Here is a 24,926-nt window from a genome sequence, read left to right as displayed (position 1 = left end):
TGTTACCCTGTGCTATCCTGGCACAATGCCATAAGCCTGCCTTTTGCTTACCGTATTGTAGAGCTTATCAAACTCCGCATACCGTCTGAGGACGAACCATTCATTTCTGCCAACCGAGACCAACACTTTGTAAACCTGCAGTAACACAAGGATAAAGTTAACGCCAATAGCAAAGTTTAGAAAAAACTCCCAAGTTTAATCCTTAGGTGAAAATCAGGCCAGCTTGTTAAGTTTATAGTGTATACACAGGTGAACAATTATGTTTTTCTGACAACAAAGGCATAAACAGCAATGCAAAGGATTAAAAGAACAATCAAAAGCGTCTTGCCTTTTACAGAGATAGTTTTTGATCAGCTGGTGCTTGAATAAATTAAAGAAAAAGCAAAGCTGATTTCATTGAGTTTGATAAATTCGTTCATATCCAACAGGATTTGCTAGGGAATGTGTTAACACCTTGATAATTCGTAATGAATGCCACCATTAAGGAAGGAAAACATTTAAAAGCTGCAGATTACCTTCACCAAAACCTAGGGAGCAAGCACATACGAAAAACAGGTATATGGAGAACAACACCTTGCAACATCTTGAATGTATATTATAGTCAGGATCCTGACAGAAGGCTGAGGGCTTAGAATGATCTGGGCTGGATTTAGAGTTGTCTATGATGCTATAAATTGTTCAGGGGGAAAAACGTGCTGTGGCTGACACACAGTGCAGGTTACACAATGCAGTTTTGGGATCAAAGGAGGAGTAGCTGGACCCTGCCGCACAGTTGTGGACATTCAAACCCGTGGTAGCAGAGGACTCCAGTAACCAGGCAGACTGTGGATCCGGGGCTTTGTAAACCTGGTTGATGGATGAGCATCCGAGCTGACTTCTCCTACCTCTCATCAACACCTTTCCTCTTATGCAACCTGTTGAACTCCCTTCCCTATCTTCTTGTGCTTCCAGAAAGGGTCTGTCTCTTTCTTCAGAGGAGAAGATGGAGACGGCAAGTAAACAAGTACAGAAGGCTGCTAATTCCTGATTTAGAAAGCTGGGAATGCCCCAGCAACAGCAGCTCACCCCTCTCCTTTCAGCTCCCTTAGTCGAAGCGGCAGACACCACCATCAGTTCCTTAGCCTGAGATCTGTATTCATGCAGATTAGCTTCTCAAATAAGCTGCCCGCAGTCTTACCTGGGGAACACAGGAAGCTGGATGGAAGCATCCACTTGGGTGATGATGAGACTCTGCTTGGATAACTAGCTCTCTTATACTGTTAAACATGCTTTAGCATAAAGCCTAGCTATGCACCTTTCTAGAGCCTCCCTACCCTGTTAACAGCGAAAGTTTCAGCACAAGTTTCAGCTGCAAAACAAGACTGAGATACTGTGCTTATTGCTTATACAGCAATCAAGTCCCGCAAATAATGCTCCAACAAAATCACCACTCCCTGTGACTGCACGGCAGATCAATGCAAACCAGCTTGAGCAACAAGCCATGGACATAATTTTAAATTAGCAGGGCAAAATGCACAGATGAGCATAACTTCAGATGCAAGATGATATCCCCCCAGCTGGCAACTTCGAAATTAAAGCTGTTTTGTTCTTGCAGCAGCTAGCTGTAAGAACAATGACTCAGACAGTATGGGAGAGCATAAAGACAGAAGAACCATAAGAGGTGAACCCAGCTCACACCATTACCTAAACTCCTGCATGCCCAGCAAAAGAAAAACCCCAAGTTCAACAGATATAAAAGCACTGAACATCATGAACACATACGGCATCAGACATACTAAGATTTCTTAGTATGCCTGTATGTGATAGTAGGAGACAAGAGGACAGGTCAGAAGACAAGATTAAGCCTCAGACATTAAACAGCACAGGGATAAAAGCAAGAAATCCAAAACACAGCTGTTTGGTCAATACAGGCAAAAGAAAGCAGGCCACTATAAAGCAGGACCGAACAGCAATTAATATAGCCTAGTATAGTCCAAAACAAGCAAATATTTTTTGTCCTCCCCCTTTTTTATTTAAAAAAAAAAAAAAGACAGTGGATGTTGAATCTTTAGAAAAAGGCAGGACAGTGAGCTGGACTGGATATACAAAGAAGCTGGCTACCAGGAATTAAGTGGAAGCAAAAAAGCTTCCTGGTCAGAAAAATCTAAAAAATTCAAACATGAAATTATTATTAGTCAAAATACATATATATATTGGTAATAAATATATTAAATGCAGGTAGAATTTAATAAGAATGAATGAAATGTTCAATAAAAGGTTATGAAGATGCTCAGGAGGAACTAAGAGCTCATTTCAAAAAGACAAAACTCAAAAGCTTGACTTATCAGAATAACAAGTACACAGACACGTGTTGTTTTTAAAAACGCTTCAGCATGGCAAGTGTGAGAAAAAAAGAAGAGCTAGTAGACACTAAGTTGCATATATTTATGTTGTTTCTGTGCCAACATCAAGTGAACCACAGTAAGGTTTGAGCTAGAATTCATAACTTCTGTTGAGACCAGTGAGATTTTAGAATAGTTTCACAGTATATATCACTGATGTGTCTATTGTAAGTGATATTAAGGTAAAGCTTATACAAAGCGGTCACCTGAAGTCTTCATCTTTTTAACGTTTTCTTTCGCCCTCAGGCTTTTATCGCTGTTTATAGAGATTGAACTAACACTGCCATCAGAAACAGACAGCTCTGACCTACCACAAATTTGTTAAGAACAAAGTGTTCACCCCACCCTTCTCTCTCACTGCTGTCCAAAAGCAGCACTGACAGGCTCCACTCATTATAGCGCAGCTACAAAAGAGGAGACAAAGCAAAAGCACTCAGACATTTTGGAATTCACAGTTCCTACCACAAAGTTCAGCATGACCCTCACTACTGTCATCAAATCCTAAAATACATGTGATAACAGTCAAAAGCTTGGTTGTGAAAAACGGCTCTTGTCAAGCTGCTTGATGCAGAAAGCAGAGAATGCTAAGACAAGGCATACCTCCCTCCACACAGCCTGGATGGATTCCTCTTTTCCCCCCCTCCTCTCTACATTCTGAAGTTTCCTACCATTGCTGGTAGAGCTTTCTGAACGGCATGCCCGGAGAAATTGCCTTTAAGTAGCTAAGGTTGTCACACCCCTTAAAATGACCTGGACATCTGAACACTAGTAATGTGCCACAAATGTACCACACGGACACATTTTAACAGCAGGACTGCCAGCACTGAGGCAATAAAACAAGCCTGTTTTGCTGAAGTTTAGACTTTTATCAAGTTTTTCTTGCTCATTTGAGTTTCCCACACACGCAGCAAAGTTCTCTTTTGCTTGTTCCTTTTACACTAGCGCACTCCTGCCTCAAATTACATCTTGATAAACTTGAATCAAATATCACTCTTCTCAGAAAGGAGGGGGAAGAGGATAGACACAGATAAATAACTAAGTAAATCTTTGTTTTGTTGTATTCTTCAGGCAGCAATTCAGCCTAAGTGTGTTTACATTCCACTTCTGAAGAGTGACTAATTCAGAGAGAGACAGACAGAGAGAGAGAGCAGGCTTAGAGGAAGTTTCACAAGAGCAATGAAGCAGTTTGAGCTTTTTAAAGGAAGTACTATTAAGCTGTCTTTATACACTAACATAAAGAAGTGCAAAACTAAAATCCACCCTGCACTCCTTTATTTTTCAGTCTGCAATGCAGAGAGTTTCCCCACCGAACGGTATGACCACTTCCAGAAAGAAAGTCAAACTGGGAGACCAAAAAAGGAAGAAAGGGAGGGGAATGACAGGGGTGGAAATGGGAACAGGATAGGAAAAAACTCATAGGCATTTGAATCGGGAAAACAGGAAGGAAGATTGAAAAAAGGTCTTTCATAAATGTGATATTTTGTGTGTTTATTTTTCTTTTACAAAAAATAAAAGCATAATAGGATACCTATACGTAGGAAAAAAGGCCATTTCAAAACACATTTTATTCCTTTAGAAAAATGTTTTTTTTTTTTTCTTAAAAATAATCATGTAGGATGCCAAAGGTGCCATGTAGGATTTGATTTGGTACCAAAGTGTTAAACCCGCATTTGAACACTTCCCTATTTTCTATGTGAAAACGCTGCTATTTGGGGGTGGGGAGTGGAGTATCAGAAATTTGCAAAGCCAAATTCTTTTTGCAGAAAGCAGAGTTAAACACTGTAAAACATTCACAACCTCTCACACTGGACTATGGTCAGTGCTCAGAAGAGCAAGTGAACGGATTTCTGTAAGCCTGTTGAAAATAACAATAAACTCACTACCTAAGCCAAGAAAGTAGCACCTCTAAGTGTTAATAACCTATGCGTTTGCCTACAGTGCTTACACTTGTCTATACTTACAGTAAATCTTTTCTTCTTCTCTCTGTGTTCATCAGAGCTGGGAATGCTAACGCTTGGGCAGCTTTCTTTAAGATCCATCGTATGTGTTCTTTTGACAAGCTTGTTACAGGACCGCGCTTCGGGTGCTGCGATCAGAAGGTAACTTCAGCGGTGCTGATCCGAGATACGCCGCTCTTCTAGAGAAAATTTGAATTCCATCATGTAATCCTGAGGTGAAGAGAAAAAGGAAAACTGAGGGCAGGAGCGCTTAACTGTGCTAAAACCCTAGTGACACAGACTTTTCCTCACAGGAAAGACACTTTACTATGTATATATACAGACAAATGTTACAATTTAGTAAACTTTCCTGCCTGTGGTCCTTTGGCAGTTCACTGAAATCACCCACGTTCTCTGAGGACACAAGTACACCCCAGAAGCATCGCGCTGTGTAGACATTCTGGAAACAGACTGAGTCCATACAGACAGTACTTCGAAAGAATAAAGATAGACCATGGATAAATACTTCAAAAAAAAAAAAAAGATCACGTATCAGCTGAGAAAAGCCAGTAACGTACGTTTGGAAGGGTTTACTTCAAAACAAATATTTCCAACTGCACAAGTCTGAACCAGAGGGTATTTCAGATTTGCCAGAACATGCCGAGTGTGTTTAATTATCACATCAGAGATCAAAGACGACATAAGAAAGTTTTCTTTCACATGAATTTCAGAGAGGGACACAGGCACCTTGTGTCTGTCTGTGTGTCCACCCCCCTACCTGGCATACTTTGTGTTTAGCACAACAGAAAGGTTGTCCACTCCTGTCACAAGTTAGCTTCCTTGCAGAACTTGAGGAGGGCAAAAGCCCAGAGGATAAAGCCATCAGTTAGGCGGAGTACTTCACCTTAATGAGGTGCCCTCTCTTTCACTGAGGAGGAGTATTCTCCACACCTTTACTCAGCACAAACCCAGCGTTCGCCAGACTGTGCTGCAAGTAACAGGAACTTCAGCACTGCCTAAAAACACCGGGCATTCACACTGAACGCCTTCAGCTCCCTGTTCAGGCCTGCACAGCCAGCTGCAGAGTTTCAGTGAAAGTACAACATCGTGAGTCTGACCAAGTTACAAACATGAGAAATTCGGTTGTTGTTGTTTTGGTTTTGTAGAAAGAGGGGACCTCTGTTCTCTCCAAAACACCCAGAGGAAAAAGGAGGGCCCCGTTCAACATTTAACTCCCTGTTTTCTTAAACCAGGGAAGTATTACACTGGACCGCATATTTCATATCATGGATTTCCAAAAAGCACAAACTAATCTGATGTAATTCTGCTATTAGAGAGACACCCATATTTATGTTGGCAAGCAGGCTAAAGCCCCTGGAATCCAGGGAAAAGATGTTCTTGATACCCAGCTAATCTCAGTCACTCACCTATTTTTCTTCTTCCCAAAAGCCAGATCATCTCCCTGATGCAAACCTCCATGTTATTATTCCTCCTGTGGTCATTAAAAAATACTTAATTTTTAAAAATCTACGTGGTGACTTTGAACAAGGAGCATTTGAAACTACTGTAATCACAGCTGAGTAACAGAACAGCCAGACTGCAACAGATCCAGAGAATGGCTTTGCTACATTTGCACTCCTCTGAATTGGACTGTTCCCTACTTCACTGATTAGGCAATCACAGGGGTGAGCATCTTTTTCCTTCCCCTTTTAATTTGACTACATCACACTTAATCCAAGCCAGTTACACAGACCCAGAGTTTCAAATTGGTTCCTCTATTCCTTTGGCAAGCCACTGTTTAAAAAAAGTCTTATTACAACAAGGCCCTTTTTACACTGGCATTTCCTTAAGGCTGTTCTTCACCCATTCCCACACACTAAAATTAAGATCTAAAAAGTTAACTGTGCCCTTCTCCCCCTTAAGAGGCCCACAAAAATAGTCCATGTGCACTGCTTTCAGTGTTTCACTCAGCTTACACTTTGCTGAGATACAGCGTCAGGAACTGAAAACAAGCCCCATCTTCCTGCTCATCACGTTAAAAAAATAAAATAAATCAGTAAAGCTTTAAAAAGAATGAGATGTTTCCTGACTAATATCACTCACCATCCTTCTCCTCTTTTCAATTGCCATTCATTACAGAGGTTGCTAACATGCTTGCAGTCATTCTCACACTTCTCTCCTCCCTTTCACTTTTGATCCTCGGTGCCACAGCCTTAAATACTATTAGAGCAGTATGGATTAAAGGCTGTAGTGCAAAATGTATCAATTGGAAGAACGAGTTTTATTCCAGATCTGAAGCTGAAAGTTCTAGGGAAAACAAAAGGAGGAAGTGTCACCCAGATTAATTCAGGAAAAGTTTATTCATCTTACTGGAGGGGAAAAAAAAAAAGGAATCAATCACCCGAAACACTGAAACTGCGATGCTCGTGTTTCTTTCCTTAAGCCACCTGGAAGCTCAGTGGCTGCAATTATTTTCCTTCCCTGAGGCATCTCCTCTGAGCTGTGCCCGGGTCACCAACACGACGCCGAGCTGGCACGCTGGGAAGAAATGCATCACCGGCACCAGCAGTTTGGCCACAGCGCTCCAGAGGCTCACAGCCTTCTTTCAATTTCTATTCACCACGAGCACATTAGCTCTCAAGGGCTTCTACCTGCACTACAGACCTGCCGGTACGACCAGGGATGGATTTGACTCAATCTTTGCCATGCAGCAGTTTTGGAACATAGCTGCAGTGTCGGCAGCAGGTAAAGGCACTGCTGCTGTGGTAACTACACCAAGCAGTGATGAGAAGCAAAGGGATGAGACATTTTTATATGTAGCTTCGAATGTGTAAACTGTGGTGTCTTGTGGGTTGCCAGATACGAGTGAATTTAATAGACGCTGTCAGTTGTGAAGTCTCTGCCTCTGGTTATAGCTTTTCTTGTAACTAAGAGCAAGTAAACCCTGGCCTCCGCTTGGTAACAAGCAGAGAGGAAGAGGAGCTTTTAGAGAACAGATTCTAAAATAAACATCCCTTAAATCTTACTTGGGCACTAGTGAAAGAGCATGTAGATAACATGAGACATTACCACTGAGACCAGTGGCGTTAGAAGCAGTTGTGACTAGCTAAAAACCTTCAAGTCACTGCAGTATGAGAGATCTGGGACAGGGGAAGGCACGGTCGAATACATTAGGGAAGAACAGAAGTCACACACGCATCCCCCGGCAAAGTTAAGCCTATCAAACAGCTCCACTGTCCAGTCCCTCCCCGGCGGCTGTCAAAAAGCAGGCAGTATTTTCCCTGCTTCCTGCAGGAAGCCACAACGTCGAATTTCGGGCTGAGTCCTGCCTCTGGTGAAGCGAGAGCAGAGCAGTACAGACCTGACACTATGAGAACAGACACAGACCTACTGTGCTCACAAAGGAAGAACCTACTGAATGCCTCACTATAAAGTATTTTGTGTCATCTCCTCATGGCTACATGTAACAGGCAAACGCTATCTGGGGTATCTGGCAACCTCCTTTCTACATAAACTTAGAAAAATTAGAAAACATTTCTGAACTATAATCAGATACTTTGTTCTGTGCTAGGCCATTTTTTCTTTTTCTTTTTTTTTTTTAAAGTAATAACAGCCTGAAGATGCTACCCCTGTATAACCAAAGACCCTTGTCCTGTGTGCTGGTGAGTCAGTCTCTCCCGAGACTAGGCTTGGAAGCTACGTACTCACCTGCTGCCTTCATAGCAGTAGCCAAATTGCCTTAAAAGCCTCTGACTAAGGCCAGAACAAATCAGCTACCATACTCACCTCTTTGAGTAACACAAGGGAAGCGGGGAGAACAGTCCGAAAGCCAGTCACCCAGCAAGCCTATCTGAAGACTCACCGGGATCCGCACTCACCTACCAGAACAGAACAGGCATTTCCCCTACGTGCTCCTAATCCACCTGGAAAAACTTACTCTGGGACTGAGTCACAAGTGAGAACAGCTGCTGGAAATCCCACCTGAACGCAATTCCAGCTACAGGAGGAACTTACGTATACAGAAGCCAGAGCAAGAAATGGGAGGCAGGCCTATTATTTGCTACAAACATTACTTTACACCCTCTTACTTCAGAGAGGGTATCATCGTTGGTACACTTTTCAACACTTTCCCCAGCCTTCTCCACAAATACCCTGACAATGACTCAACATATCGCTGGACATGACATTTTTTTGGGAAAGCCTATGAGGTCAACTTGTTCTCCACTGCTGTGTGACAGAAGGGAGCGTCGCACCCACTTGTTACCAGACCAGCAGCTGCCACGCAGGAAGCAGGAGGCGAGCTATCCAGAACCCAACACAGAAGGACCGGGCGAGGAAAGCCAGGGGCTGCAGAAGTCACGGGCTTCAGGAAGAAGAGTCAAAAGCAAAGCGCAGATCACTGATCTGGAGAGAGGTGGGTGGCCAGAAGCTGTCGAGTAATTAGGCTCTGAAGAAAACAGGCTTCACCTAGGCCACCCTTTCGCATACCACATACGTACCATTTTAAAATGAGAACACTCAGACACCAGTGCAGACCTCTAGAAACAGCAGAGGCGAAGAAAAAGGAGAACAATAACCAAAACACTCCGGCCAGTCCCTGTCTTATCTCCCAACACCCTTTTAAATATAATCTGAGAAGAGAACTGAGAAGAATTCAGCTGTTAATATAAAGGAAAGGAAGGCTGCTCCCTGTTTACACACCACGCACTACCTTGCTTTTTTGGAAATCTTTAGTAGCACCACCACGGAAAGCAAACCACCACTCCACAGCAACGTGGGCAAAGTCCAATTCAACTGCCGCCTTCTACTTGTAGAAAAAAAAAACAACAGCTAAAGTGAAAACAACCCAGGGAAAGAAAGAAGTAACTTTTTTTTTTTTTGGGTCTCTATTACTTCCCACGATCCTACTGCACAGCAGAAACAACCCTTTCTCCCTGCCCCACCTCCCAAATTAAGCTCCATTAAGTTCCTGTAACTGGCATGTAACGAGATTCAGGGCTCGGACTGGAACCATTTACATTCCTGTTTATTATTATTACATGACAGAATACAGGCTCTTTGCTGTGGTAAGCAATCTCCGAGTCATAAAACGGTTCTTAAGAACAACTACTGCCAATAAAAGATGTCTGTCTTTTAATCCTGAGCATAGGTGTCTAATAACTCCATTTTTAGCCTTTGTCTAATGTATCCGGAAAGGTCACTGTGTCTCAGGTGGTATGGCTTACTTAAATAGCAGATCGAATGAAAATCAAGTTTGCATTACACACGCTACCTGCACATCCCTGGCATGCTTCTGCCTTCCTACAAACAGGGTCCGATTGAAGTTAAACGCAGATGCCCAGGGACAGCACAGAGCAGGAGTTGTAGCACCAGCACCGCGAGCTCCTTTCCAGAGGTCAGGCACAGAACAGATACCAGCCACTTGCAGCATATTCAGTTCTACATAAGAGGGCAGTCAGACTTCAGTAAACACAATGCAAATAATCCCAGCCTCATTTTGCCCCTCTCGCAGAAGATTAAGATAGAGAAACCCAAATTTCAATTCCAGATGTACTGCCTGTTTATTTATTTTTTACACGACCTTGAACAAAAGTCACCAACTGTTCTCCCTGTTTCACTACATAAATAGATCCGGATTCTCCTTTAAGATCAATGTTGTTATTAGTCCATTGAGCATGGGGAAATTTCCTGGATTTTCTGTACTGTCATTGGCAAGGGAACCGCAGAGCAGAATACATCAGGATTTAAAAATAATGAAGTACGTAAATCCAAGCTACAGTTCACAACCCGGAAAACACTTTTGAGGTCTGCGCTCTACAGAAGTCATAGCTGCCTAGAACCACAGAGCTGTTGGACAGTGAAAAGGCAATGATGTAAATATCAGAATAATAAAAGACAAGTAAGAGAAAGAGCTTTTAGCAATATCCAAATTACACGCCCAGCTCACCACTGCTGGACTCCTCGTGTTACACCAGGGCAACTACTTCTAGTATTTTACACCCCTTTTGCAAGGACAGCTTACTTATTCCTATAGGTAGGTATACACATGGACCTGTTGTATTTTGGAGCCGCACAGAGAATACGAAGGCTTTCTAATTCAATAAATGCAGGGATTCGGAGAACATTTGTTTATGCATGTGTAACAGCTTGGTGCAATAACGTCAGATGTGGTGAGGCTGTAATTTACAATCAAAGGGGGAAATTAAGGCTGGAAAACAGTTTTCACACAATTCATCACCATCCTATAACCACAGGTGATACTTCAGCTTTAAACTGCCATGGTAGTAAAACAACTAGCAGTTCTCACTGGCCCATACAAGTTAAACGTGATGTATTTCTGGCCAAAACCAGCACCTCAAAATATCTTCTACGCAATAAAGAGGTCAGTTTTCTAGCTGTAAGTTATTAGAAATGCCACGCACGGAGACAACCCTGACAACGTTAACAGTGAACTTTCCAAAAGGCTTTCCAAAAGTTTGGAACATTTTTTCCTGAAATCTAAAGTGTCTTCAGGAAAATACTCCTCCACACACACCTTCCTTTTTTTTTAATATATAATTAGCTCGAATTGCTGTCATTATAGACACTGATGTGGAGGTGAACACTTAAAAAGAAATTTTAATCAGAGCTATATTTAGATACTTAGGCTGAAAAAAAAAAAAAGCACTGGAGTGGTTACGAGGAAGCGTATTTGAGAAGAATCAAAAATGGAATAAGAGCAGCCTTTAGAAATCCAGATACATTTCTGTATGCGTCTGTAAACATGCTAAATATATGCTTGAAGGGAGTTATATTAAAAAACCAACCAAACAAACAAAAAAAAACACAACAAACTTAGCTACAAGAGGACAGCAGCAAGTCATATTGAGGGATTTCTCCAGTGCCAGCCAGCTGGAAGAGCCGTAATGGTATTGAGACGACAACACCGTGCTGGAATAAATGCAGAACCAGCGCTAAAAGACGTGTATACAAATATGAAGTGGGTTAAAAAATAACCATACCACATTGCAAAATTACCTCACAGCTAGAGGTGGCACGGCTGCATCTTTAGGAGCTGCTAGAGGAGGAAAACCACATGAATGTTAACAAATAAAGGAGAAGCAGGCAGGCTGTCAGAACAGCCTTAGTCTCGGCAATCAGAAGAGAGTCGCCGAGTGACCCTGCAGACAATTACACGTGAGTCCTCCGGGACCTTTTTGGGGCTCGCTGCCCGTCCTAAAGCCCCCCCACCCCAAAAGCCTCCCCCAGAGCCGCCAGCCTCTCACCTCCGCCGGGTCGCAGCTCCAGGGCAGCGTTTCGCCTCCTGACCGCCTCCACCCCACGCCCGCCTCAGGAATGCCGCGGGCGAACGCACGCCCGTCCTCCCCCCCCCCCTCAAAAAAAAATAAACGGGGGAAAAAAAAAAGGAAAGGCGAGGAGGGGGCCGCGGGGCGCCCCCACCTCACCGGGCGAGCAGCAGCCGCCAAATGGCCGCGGGAGAGGAGCGGAGCGGCGGCGGCACCGGCCCGGCCCCCCCCGCCCACGCAGCCCCACACGGGCAGGAGCGGGGCGGAGGCCAGGGAAGAGGAGGGGAGGGCCGGGCCCCCAAGGCTCAGCCCACCCCCGGCCCCGCCAGGTGGGGAGGTGGGGGCCGGGCCCGCTGCAGGCCGAGGGAGGAGGTCCCGGGATCTGCAGGGTGCTGCCCCTGCGCCCTGCGAAGGCGTGAGGGAGGTTTGGGGTGGCCCGGGCTGGGCTCCTCCTAGCAGCGGGTAACCGCTAAGTTGTACCTGATGCACGCCAGCCCTAAGGAAGTCGGTAAAAATAGGGAATCCATGGAAAAAATCCCACCCTCTTTCAACGGCACTATCACTTCTACTTTATTTTGATAACCAGACGTAAATGCACAGGAGTTAGAGGGGCACCCGTGCACGTTGAGGTACATACACACAGTCTGTAAGCATTTGTCATTGAGGCAAGGCTGAAGAGGCAAATACCTAATGCTAGCAATAATACCAAGTTTGAGGCAAAAGCTTATGGTGTTTTCACCTCCTCTATGTAAATCCCTGATGTGATTCTTTGGATTTCGAAGCGCTTCTTCGCTTTGTGACCGCAGCATGAGCGAGCCGAAAACGCCACGCAGCGCCCGCGTGCCCCCAGACCCCAGCAGCTCCCATCAGCAAACTGCTGGGGAGCGATGACGGAAGAGCCTCACGTTCTGCAAGCACGTCCTCACAGGGCTCGCACGCGGGCCTGACGGGGCACGATGATGCTCATTTACGCAGAGTCACAGGTATTGGCACGTACTCCTAGCGAAGAGCAACTGAGGAGAGCCGGTTTCCGAGGAGCCCCGCTGTGAGTGCTCATACCTAGCGCTGCGCTCGTGCGTCAGGCACCAACAGTCATCCGAGCCGAGCGCGCTCCAAAAACCAACCAGCGTGGCAGCCCGGCATTGTTTGAAATACGTCAGTGTGTTGATGAGTGTGTTGTAACCCCGTACGCACAAGCTACAAGTCAACTGGATTGCGGTCTGCCATGTTAGTGGAGCCCTCCCAGGAAGGAATGAGGAGTCTTCCCATCCCAGCCCGCCCAAATTTCCAGCTTGGGAATTTCATATTTTGGGGCAGGCACTGCCACAGTCTTCCTTCTGCCCGTTCAGATCAGGCCTTACATTCACAGAGGGTTTTTAATGAAAATGTGCTAGCACTTCTTGTTCTGATCCCAGCACAGAAGGCTTTGAACTTCAGTCAGTTAAAGTAACTCGCTGGCAAATAATTCAATCAGGTAATCTGTATTCAAGAGTTATTTTCAAGTCGTTTAGCAGTGTTCATCTCCTATCCGGCTGATAGTTTTCGGTTAATCATTCACTTGTCGGCAGATCCACTGAATGGAGCCACTTGACTGATTTACAGTAGAGGGGCCTCAGCGTGGGAGAGCAGAGAGCGCCCTGGCCAAGAGATAATTTAACTCTGCCTACCTGACCGCACAGTCTAAGCCCTAAAGCTTTGAATAAAGAGATAAATTTGTCCTTCCTTGCAGCTGAAAACTCTCCGAAGACCGGGCTGTCAAGTGTTTAATCTTACGTAATTCCTCTCACTACTCCAGAGCTGTGCTCAGCCTAAGTAATTACAGAGCAGCCGTGTGGTACGTATCTCTAGACTGTAATTTGCCAGAATGAATTCCACAGCAAATTTATCTATATATTGCATCACACCATACAAACCACTGTTAAGGTCCTAAAACTTAAAGAAACCCTAGTTTACAGGTTTCTTTGGTCAGAGCTTTTAAAGGCTAGTACTCTAATGCCAATTTCCTTTGGAATACCTGGTGGTTACCTGTATTTTCGGCGCAGAAACACACAGGGCTAAACTTGCCTTTAAGTGAACTTACAGGTCAACATTCACTCTGATGTTTTGATCCACAGGAACTCCCTTGCATTCCCCATGTAAGTTTCCCTGGCAAGTAATATACACAATGATTCTCGCTTCCACCAACTGCTTTGCAGTACTTGGCTTCTAAGGAATGTTACAAATCCGTGAACTGTGCTGTCTTCCCAACTATTTCAAGTCTTTGTTGAAGAATGCCAGTAACTGGGTGACAAGGCACGAAGAGGAAGGGGAGAAAAAAAAAAAAAAAAAAGATAAGGGAAGGAACCATCTCATCCCATTTCAACTGGATTTCTCCAAGCCCAGTATGAGCAGGTAGCAGCACTCTGAACTATTAAGTATAAAGTAAATACTGTTTTCACTGAAAATGTGCTTAAATTAGATGAAAAACCCTGTCACTGACCAAAGATCAGAAGTATAATCTTAACAGAGGCCTAAACAGACAAAATACAATATAAATAAAAAGCATTGTCATAAGACAAAGAGAAGCAGGAATGCAAAAGACTTGCTTAAACATAGCCACGAGCTTTGTTAGTGAACACTGTTCCCTATGTACATTCTGCAGTACTTAAATATATGTTCAAATATTTACACAACAAGCACAACCCCAATCATTTGATAAGTATAGTCCAATATTTTTAATTACTGTTAAAACACTGTGGGTCAATTGACTAAGACCTTGAAATAATCATCTCTCTGCCAGCTTCAAGCACTGACGTGAGAGCTTTCTGTTTCACTTACTGTATCTTGAAAATACTTAGCCTGTCACGTTTAACACAAAGCTTGCTGTCCCGCTCCTTGTGCTCAGGGATAACACAACTTCCTTGCCCTAGAAAGGACAATTAATAGAGTCATCAGTTTTGGACACTACGCTGAGATGATGTTTGGAATCAGACACTCCTCTGTGATGGTATGTCTCACATACCAGCAGCTCCAGTTAAACCAAATCCATGCCTATATAAAGCCCGCCAAAAGGCACGAACGTGACAATGCCAGATGAAGTGATCTTTTAAGTAATTACTGTTAGCCTTTAGCCTATAAAACCCTAAACTTGGACTTCCCTCAGGAAACAACTGAGGGCCATTGTACTTAACTTCGCATTTGCCAAATGATTTTTATCCAGGAACCCAGCTCCAGCTACCTCCAGATACACAGCACGTTTCCAGAGGACGTAACCCTTTGGAAAGCCTCGAGCTGTAACAGGTGGGCCTCACGATGGCACAGGCATAGCAGCTCGAGGCAAATATTGTCTAATACCCGAGATTCTCACTGCCACAAAGACCCCATAAAACGTATGAAGACATATATACACTTGCCCTTTTCTGTAATTTTATGCTTGGTACTTATCAGTTATACTCACACCTCCCGTTTGGATTCACCTGACTAACCCATATCCATTCCCACTGCCTGCATAGGAACTGGACTTTTAAGAGGCTTGGAAATGGGCCAGATGGGATCAGGCACTCAGCCCTGCAAAACGCAACAACAATGACACATCTACTGGAGAAAAACATCTTCTGAGAGACTCCCTGGGTACATGAGATTACCAGAAAACATGGGCTATCGAGGATAAAATCAAGTAAGAAGTGACACACAGTGGGCATGTGCTTTAGCTGAAAGTCTTAAGAGATAAAACTATAGAAAAAAAAGATGGACGAGACTTAAACTCCATAGTGCACATGCAAGCAACAGTGTCACCAAGTAACTGTTCTTTACCAAAGCTGGTTTTGTAACACTTAATGCATGTATGCATATTAATGGCTTTCATTTAACTCATTTTCATAGTTGCGTGCCTGTGCTTATTAAAGGAGTCTGAATAATGGTTCAGTTTTACATGAGCTCCGTAGGAGAAATGTTTTTTTCCCCTACTTTCTTTAATGCTCTAGATCAACCACAAAATGTCTTCAGAATACAGAGACAGCCTTTCAGCTTGGAGGAACTGAATAAATACTTAAGAGACTGATTTATAGTGAACACATACTTCAGCCCCTACTCCCAAACAAACCAACCCACCACCCAAGACTACCACATGCCACCTCAACAAGCACTGCTGAGAGATTCAGTATTATTTCAACAAAGCATAAGGTCTTGAATGTAAAGGAGGCTTCCCGATCCTGAGTGACATTCACAGCGAGCTGACAGTTTTCCAGAGCTCCAGTCACAAAGATGATCCACGCATTACAAGGGTGTCCTGGAGCACAAAGGCTGGTGGAGATCCAAACCGGAATCTACAACACTACATGGACCCACACTTCGCATAACAAACACCACAAACCAGGGCAATGAAGGGATAACTATAGAAAAACCGCTAAATTGCATCATTTCACAAACATCACAGAGGACGCATAACATGGACCAAAAGAATGACAGCAGCACCAGATCAAAGAAATCCTTCAGAGAAAAAGAAAAACAGATTAAATCAAGTGAAGCATATGCTAGAGATGAATGCTGGTACACAAGCAAGCATTGTGCCAAAAACAGCAGTGTCACAAGGAATTAAAGAAAAACAGGTAAGACTGAATGATTAAAAAGGCGAGTTTATCCCTACCTAGGGGAACATGTATGCCAAGTATGCTGTTGCATACGCTGGAAATGCAGATTGCCTACCAATGCTCTTCAGAGTAATTATGTTTTTTGCTTAGAATATGTTAAGCTCTCAGTCTCTTTGACAGTGCATTTACACCCCATGAATATGAAGCCAACAGTTCAGAGTTTCTCTGGCAAGCAACTACTTTCAGTCACAAGCAAAAAGGATTTCAGTAGCACCTCTGTCTTCAGTGTCTTGATATTTACATTGATCAACAATACAGCACGTACGTAGCTCATCCTAGAAGCAAAAGCCTTGCTCTGGATGCTCACTGGACCTATGTGGGACCTCTCAACTTCTATGGTCTGGACTGAATGGCCACTCTTACTTGTCCGCTGGGTATCCAGAGCTCCAAAATCAATGCAAACAGTTCACGTGCTCTCCCAGTACCACCTCCAGCAAGAAGAAAGGAGGCATCTCTGGAGAAAATTAGATGTGTGGCACTTTTTACACGTCTCATCTCAGTCCAAGCACTGCCCTCATTCCTCACACAGTGGAAGAGACTTGGCCTGTGAATGCCTCCCTTTCCCCTCCCAAAGGCCACTTTCATACCCCGGATCTTACTGAGCTTCAAGGAGTTTTAATTCCCTGAAAGATTGTGATCACCATGCTCTGAGCTGCTTTCTTAAGCCACGGCATGTGGCTGTTCTTCGTCTACTTTATGTTCGGGTATGTTGCGTATTGTCTTTCATGAGAAAGAATCTGTTTCCAACAACAACTACAGGCAAACACCCAGTAGAGAGGGGAGTTTATGGACTTAGCAGCTACCAGCACACTGTGGGGAAGTATGCATAAAGATCTGGAGACAGCAAGTGCAACGTGATGGGCTGAGCGGTGGGGGAGGAAACCTCAATCACTCATTCCACTAGGAAAGTTATGTACCTCAAACACAGCAGAGACACCCCTCAAGAGCAAGGTACCGACTTGTAATCCATACCATACCATCATCAGCCTCACATTTTATCCAAATAAATATTAGGGAACACACATACATGCAAATCAAGTTAATGTCACACGCATTAGACAGGATTTTAAGTGATGGAAAATAAAATGAAAATATGAGGACAAATAAGGCTGTAAGTTATCCTTCTTATCCTTCAGTACAAGAGTTCTAGTTTTTTACATTCTCAGCACATTTTTATAATATACTCAGTGTAATTTTTAGCAATGTTATTTAGGAAAATTCATTCCTTCTGTACAACACTACGTTGTAACTAACCAACCTCTAGGTAATTTGATATAGGCAAGCAGTTTTGGGCAGAAATTGCATGAATGCATGATGGGATTTCAAGATAAAAAAGCAGTATCAGGCAGTGAAATACCGTATCTGCACTTAAAATACACGTATCCCTATTTTCCTCACTTAATCCTCCTCATTTCCCTCATACATAAACCAGAATGTAATATTAATATTGCAGCATCAGTCATTTTTCAGTTAAGGCAAGCTGAACAATGCATTCTGGTACAAAGCAAACAACTCTGAAGATCAGTTTCTAAAAATGACTTGCAACGCGAGGCATTTCAAGTGCCATAAGCTGCCTGACAAGGCTCACTTCAGATCCGAAGCCCCCTGTTTACACCCTGCTCGCTTTCCCTGCTCGCTGTCCACCAGGAGATGCAATCCAACTACAGCCACCTCTTCACGAGGAGCACCGCTAACCGCAGGTGCGTGGACGTACACCAGTATATAAATACACCCACCCGTACAGACAGCCCCCTGGGCCCTGATCTCTTTTCCCTTACACCTACCGTCGCTCACTGGGGTGTGCAGCGCAGAGCAGGTACCCAGACAAAATCTCTACAAACTAGTTCAGCTGCCAGCTGGAGGATCACGGTGTGAATACTGAACTCAGGATAGAATCATAGAACCATTTAGGTTGGAAAAGGCCCGTAAGATCATCAAGTCCAACCACAGATTGCCCAGTTTACCTCAGCTTTCCATTATCGTAGAGACGCACGCTGTAGGTTCTGCCTCGAGCCACCTCTATTTGCTTACATAGAAGTTTTATATGGATTTTACATAGGTTCCAAGTACATGAGGAAAAGAAGCATGCTAGACTTGATTTACCAATTTATAAACCATACAAAGTCCTACAAAAAAAGAAAAAAAAAAAGAAAGAAAAAAACCCACACATATAACAAAAGGGCAAAAAAACCCCAACAGCTCCCACCTCACAGTATGGCAAGACCTGCATTTCGTTCTCAACACAGACCCTTTGGTATTCAGCTTATAAACACGGTTCCATAAAACAGGTCAGCTCTCTGAGTTTGCCCAAGATCTGAGCAGTATGTGCAGGAAGGTATGCTAGAGCTAAGCTAAGTATAATAAAAAAAGCTCTCAAAGTAGTAATTCTGTATGGATGTTTCTTAATTCAGCCTCCCGAATCCCAGCTACAGCACGTTCTGCTAGAATTGCAAATACGGGCTCGGGTGAACAAACACGCTCTGGTAAACAAATGCTTTGGCACACAACGGTATGTAGGTGGGGTCTACCCAGAATGTCAAGAATTCTTCCCTAAATCAGAGAGATGAGCGAGAACACAACCGCTGCATTTGCGTTTTCAGGCTATTTACTGGTTGTTCACCGCTGCGGGTATCGTATTCGAATGAAACTAAAGAAGGGTGGTGTGGGGGGGCTGCTCCTCATTTTTCCCCCTGCCCCGGTCAATACCTTCACTGGTGGGCACCAGACCAAGAAGGCTCACTTGCTACTGAGATTTTCCACCGTCAAGCTTCTCTCTCGCTTCCTGGTGTGCCCAGCCTTGGGAAATAAGCACAGGCACAGCAGGGTGCAGAAGCCCTCCTCTGACAGAAGGAAGGATGCATCATGGGTCTTCTTGTTTGCCAGTTGTTTTCCTATTTTCGTTTGCTCACAACCTCTTCCCAAAATAGCAGCACTTTAAAGGCAGCCTAAGATTTAGAGAATAGGCCAGATTTGGATTTACTATTCTATTAATACCTCTAACAAATTGTTTACGTCAAAAGACGCGTGCGTTCTGCTACAGCGCTGGTACACGTCAATTCCAGAGCACAAAATGGGTAACAACAAATTAAAATTGTTAAAATTTAAAATCCCTGCTACCGAAGCAGGATGCTCTATCTCGTAACCCAGAAAGGACAGAGATTGAGGCAAAATGTACAAGCTTATTATTTTCTGTCCTCACGTTTACTTGTTTATCTAGCCATTTCCTCGGGTTTGTGAGATGCCCAGCCCGTTCCCAATCCACAGAGAATATGTATTTCCACCTACTAACCACAGTCTGGTTTTTGTTTGTTCTCCAAGTATGAACAACTCTTGTTCAGTCCTGGGATTCGTGAGTCAACGTTTTAAGTGTTTACATGGGTCTGAACTATTAAGTGAGTTTCAGTAATAGATTTATATAAAGATACATACATCCTGTCCTCTTACATCAGGTAAAACCAACACAATACAGGAGGACGTCCAAGAACAAGCTCGGGCAGAGGACACAGGATCAACTTTTGGACTCTACGAAACATATCTTTCTTCTTATGAGAAACAACATGGCAACCTAGCAGAAGCCAGTTAACAGCATATTGTTCATCCTGAGAAAACATAGATCTGGGTGTGAAACATACCCAAAAGTTAAGCACATCCCTCTAAATCTCAATATCAACTCAATACCGCTGTTATATTATGCCATTTTAAACACGGAAATGTCAATATTTAATCTTTCAGGTCAGCATTTTTTTATTGCAGTTGTTAGCTATTGTGGCGTTGGGTGGTAAAACAAACACAGAGAAAAGGGAAAGATGTTGTAGGTTACTGCATGGAATATCAATACTAAGTAGGAGAAGTTGTCACAAAATTGTACCTACTGACATCCTGCTTCGATGTACATACAGCCATTTTAAAGCGACAATAAGAAGCCAAAGATTTCAAAGACATTGTATTTTCTTCATCATTCAAAGCAGTCAAACGTTTCATAGGAAGATGTTCCTGCACCCCGACCTAAACTACCCTGTTTTCCTTCAGTAAGACATGAGAACACATCTCACTCCAACTTCAGCCTTCTCTAACAACGCTGCACAAATTAATTTTTGTAGATGACAGAGCAATTTTAAGCTTGCGTAAGAACACAAAAGAACAAAATGCCAAAGTTTTGTAATTACACGGCAATCTTACTTCATGTCAACTTGATTCATTAAATGTTTTATAAATCTTCCAATTAAGCAAAGGAACGTTTTTGTTCTAGAAGTGAGATAAAGAAGTTTGTAAAGCCATGAGAACTGAGCATGTTGTACATCTCACAAACTGAAGCACTCAGTAAATATACTGCTACTGCATCGATAGTAAAATATGGGAGCTGCTCATCATCTGCACAATGTTCGAGCAACTACCAAAAATCTCTGTTTGAACGCAGGGGCAGTGTTGGTGAGGATACCTAAACTGGAATATGCACCACGCTAAGCAAAGCCAACAGGAGGGTGTTGGAGAAGGGTGCTGGTATCTTTTGCTCCTGAATAACCAATGGAAACTTAACTTCAGTTTGAAGCAGATACCATGTCGGTGCTCCAGTATCTATCTGTGTCACAGTAGCTCCACTTCCCCTCAGGTTTGGGATGAGTCACTAGCAGATTTCTACAAATTGCAGCGCTTTATAGAAACGAAAGGTACATTTGAATCGGAAGCAAACAACAGCCCTTCAAAATACCCTCTTTAGAAATACTGTTTCATCATTCACCTTTACATAAATAAGGTTCTCCCAGCCCTACACTAATCAGTTTTTTCTTTGTCACTGATTCACGCCTACCTGCAGACAGTCGAGAACACACACGCGAGATTTGGGGAGGTTGGTACCTCCGGTAGGAAATGGCGGTGGTGGGCAGACGCCAAGCCCAGCGGTCCTCACCCACCCCTGTGAAACCACAGCTGGTTCCTATGGCAAAATTAACCAATAAAACCATGACACAATTTCTTTCCTAGAGCTTCCTTGTGCTTTCAGTCTGCCCGTCACGGACCCTTTACCATGCCTTTCCCTAAACACATGTCCCTTGGGAAAAAACACAGATCTCCATTAAAATAAAGTCGGGGTAATGGTGGATATTTCCATTCCTTCACCCATTTGTCTCTACTATTGATTTGAACGTACCTTCAAAATCAGAAAACACAGCACTGTTATTTTCTCACTCTTAGAAGAATAATGGCTAATTTTGAAAAGAGAAATGCTTACGTACTGAGGGGAAAAATAGTTAATTCTTTAAATGTCAGAGCAAGCAAGATGGCTGTTGATACTGCTGATTCCTGGCTCCAGTGTTCTTACATGCATAATTAATTGCTCAGTAAAGCTTTTCATATACATTTTATTGCGTTCATTGTGAACTTGCATAGTTAAACTAGTACCAGATTTTACAATCTTGTTTATGGGAAGGATGCCTCAAGTCACATTAGCCAGAACAACTTAACACTTTTATTGGATCACGGAGTGACAGCGGAGTTTCTATCAACTAACAAAAGGACCAGAAGCTGAGGGAGACAAAAAGAGAGCACACAAAACATTAAGCTAATGCCAAAGAGAAAGAAATTTTGGACATTTCACAAAAATGCAATCTTGAAAGCATGAATGCACCTATCATGGTGGTACAGAGTCAAATTATACCTATGTGGGTGCTAGAATTGTTGGAGTAACAAAACACGAAGATATGAGGATTAGTTATTGAATTTACATAGGACTATATTTTTGTTTTATTGTGTGTCCAGGAAAGCTGAGAGCACAACCCATGGCTTCCTGTAGTGTCAGCGGGGAGCAGACAGGAAAACGCACAGAACTCCCACTCCTCTACTATATAATGAAGTGAAAAACACACAGAGATTTTCTTTTGTGTGAAAAAAAAGGTGTATATATGTATATGTGCATGCATATATAGGGGTGGTTCCAGACTTATACAGAGGGAAAATACATCAGAGTAACAAAAAGTCATTTCAGAAAATACTCGTCAGTATCTTCTGAACACATAAACCATGGGATTTGTATTTTACATTATAGAAGAAAGTTTTCCAATACTGTTACGTAATCTGCCCAGACATGAAAAGTTAAGCGGTCAGTTTACTGAAGAGCCTTAAATAGAGAATTGGTCTGACACTGGTCTGCGGTTACTTCTGTAGAATGCTGGCATGGAATATATCCCAAACTTGGAAGAAGTCAGACTAAAGAAACAAACCAAATCCCAGATATTGGCTAAAGAGAATAAATTAACAAACCAAGGTCTGAATCCCAATAAATAGACTAAGTAGCATTTGCTTTGCTTGTAGTAGTGTTTTCTTGGCCGAACTTGCTCAGATTCCAGTGAACAATAAAATTAAGACCCACTACATTGTAAATCATGGAAACAGCAATAAAAAAGTACCTGCAACACACACTAAAAGATTCAACCAATGCACACAGAAAGGTTTTGCAGTAGAATGAAGAAAAGACCTTGAGTCTTCAAAATTTCCATCAGCTCTTAGTCATTGTCCCACAGTGGAGTAAGAGTGCTTGCAAAGGACAGCCTTTTCATCCAGCTAGGAAAAAAAAATCCCAACTGGTCCACTTCAAAAAAAGACCTGCACTTGTTACTTTCTTCTGAAAGCACCCCAGTCCTTACACTGATAGCTCACTTGTGTTAACAGCTAAGCAACAGCAGAACCACTGGCTTATGTACAAATTTTTGGTAGACAACTCAACAACCCCAGCGAGATTGGAGCTCCCTATGAGTATCTGGGTGCATGCATCAATACGTTCAGGGAATTAGTTTGCTAAAACTATTTTAATCTCTACTTAGGCACATGATATGAAGGGTTGCAAAAAGTTAACATCAAAATCCCAGTCAGTCTTACTTTGCTGTAGACATTAGCACAAGCGGATCCTTCTCACACTGCAGCTGTAACTTGGCTCATCTCACCAGTGAGGAATAAAAGCCAGAGCACAGTTCTTTGGGAAAGAAGTTATCTTTAGTAATTTTGTGCAATCCATCTTGCATAATGTGGACTTGATGCAGCTCTGAGTGCCTTGTGCTTGCCCATGACAAAGACAACTATGTAAACTTACATATACACCTATGTATTTTAACACACACCCTCTTAAATCATGCTCAATGGACTACAAGGCTTTACATTTTCAAAATCTTTCTATTCCTAGCTCTTAAGACTCAGGTCAGATCCACATCTGTGTGTTGTAGCTTCAATTCATAGGAAATGTTGCTTGGATTGACATCCCAAAGAGGGCTGGGAATGCTCATGCTGTCCTTTTTTGCTTATTCTGGCTTTGAAGAAAGTCAACAGTAAGCATCTAGCAACACTGCTCTCCCTGAGGGTGGACTCATGAAGGATTTCTTCTCTTTCTGGATGCAGTACCATACTCCCTTCTGAAAACAGTAATGGGAAGCATGTAATCGATGAGGTCACTCAAATCACAGAACTGTTGACTCTAATTATGTGGTTTTGCTAAATATTTTGCCTTATGCTGACGGAACAAGCAGTGGACCTAAACCTCACACCTACATCCATGATTGGAAGAGCCTGGATGCAGCGTCCCAGCTCTGTGGAAGGCAATCCGCGCCCACCACAGACGGGTGCAGGTTACTGACCAGAGCTGGGGACATGCAGTAATGGCACATCTGAAAGCACGCCTGCTTTTTATTTCACTTTCAAACCAGCTGTGGTAGATCTGCTGGCAGCGGGGACAGGGACGGACAACATGGGGCAGCGGCCTGCAGGGTCTGAAGCGCTGCAGGAGCCAGCCTCTTGTGCCAGCAGGGCTGGTCTGTTTGAAGAGGCCTGTAGCCACTTTAAAATATCTAGCAGCACCAGAGTTATCTGTTTGGTACCTCAGATGGAGTTATCACACAGGTAACAAGCTGGACACAGAACTGAAAAGCCTGGAGTGGGACTAACAAGGCATGATACCTTGGTATCTGCACGGTATCGGGAGCAAAGGCCTGCGAACCGATGTGAAGCTTTGTCATCCTTTGGACTCACACTCCTTTTATTTCAAAATTCATTTTTTTAATTAAAAATGGAGAAAATATAGAAAGCAGCAGATCATTTAGATTTGTTTCCAGGCAAGTGGAGAGCAATCAGTTCAGACAGCAAGCTGACTAAACTCATGACATGGGAGGTAAGGGAGGGAGCTCATAAATGTAACGAAGGCAAAGGCAACACACTCAGGTAGAGAACATCTACCTCAAAAGAGAGGCATGAAAACAGCAGTTTCCTTCCAGGAACAATAAAAAAGAATAATCTGTCCTTGTGCCTTCTAAAAATAAACCATAGAAGTTGTAGAAGGAGACTTTTTGTCTAGGTCTTGTGTTTCGGGATCTGAGAGGAGCTCAGGACAGAATGTGAAAACACAGTCACATTGCGAGCAGTATGTGTAACATCTCCATGAGTACACAGGCAAAGGAATCAGCATGGTTAAGACAGAATTATAATGCAAGTAAAAAAAAAAAAAAAGGGTAGCAACAAAAAATCCATATATTTGTATCTTAAGAGCAAGGAAAACCTTGCTGCCTTACATCCATAAGGAAAGTATGCATGCAGGTGCCTACAATGAAGAAAACAAACAAGCAAACACAACAAAACAAAACAGGTAAGAATATTAGGCAAATTAGAGATTTACAAAGTGCCTGGCCTGATGAATTTCCTTCTAGGATGTAGCTCAGG

General features: G+C 43.1%; 1 protein-coding gene across 7 annotated transcripts in view; it reads right to left on the bottom strand.

Annotated features, from left to right (window-relative positions):
- The window catches only part of SGK3 (serum/glucocorticoid regulated kinase family member 3), a 64,040-nt gene that overhangs the window by 30,282 nt on the left and 8,832 nt on the right, over positions 1–24,926 (bottom strand). For 4 of the 7 annotated variants that reach the window (XM_066993043.1, XM_066993044.1, XM_066993045.1 and 1 more), the window contains exons 1-3: positions 11,584–11,739; positions 4,343–4,549; positions 52–135 (exon numbers count right to left, since the gene is read on the bottom strand). In XM_066993043.1, coding sequence (XP_066849144.1) covers positions 52–135; positions 4,343–4,420 — 162 coding nt within the window. In that variant the 5' untranslated portion in view covers positions 4,421–4,549; positions 11,584–11,739. Of the gene's footprint in view, positions 1–51; positions 136–3,419; positions 3,437–4,342; positions 4,550–11,583; positions 11,740–24,926 lie in introns of those variants that run through there. The other 3 variants (XM_013172519.3, XM_013172518.3, XM_066993047.1) reach the window with 2 other exon arrangements.

The sequence above is a fragment of the Anser cygnoides genome, chromosome 2 (genome assembly GCF_040182565.1).
Source record: "Anser cygnoides isolate HZ-2024a breed goose chromosome 2, Taihu_goose_T2T_genome, whole genome shotgun sequence".
In the NCBI taxonomy this organism is placed as follows: domain Eukaryota; kingdom Metazoa; phylum Chordata; class Aves; order Anseriformes; family Anatidae; genus Anser; species Anser cygnoides.
The sequence above is the reverse complement of the archived record's forward strand: the minus strand, read 5'-3'. Positions and strand labels throughout refer to the sequence as shown.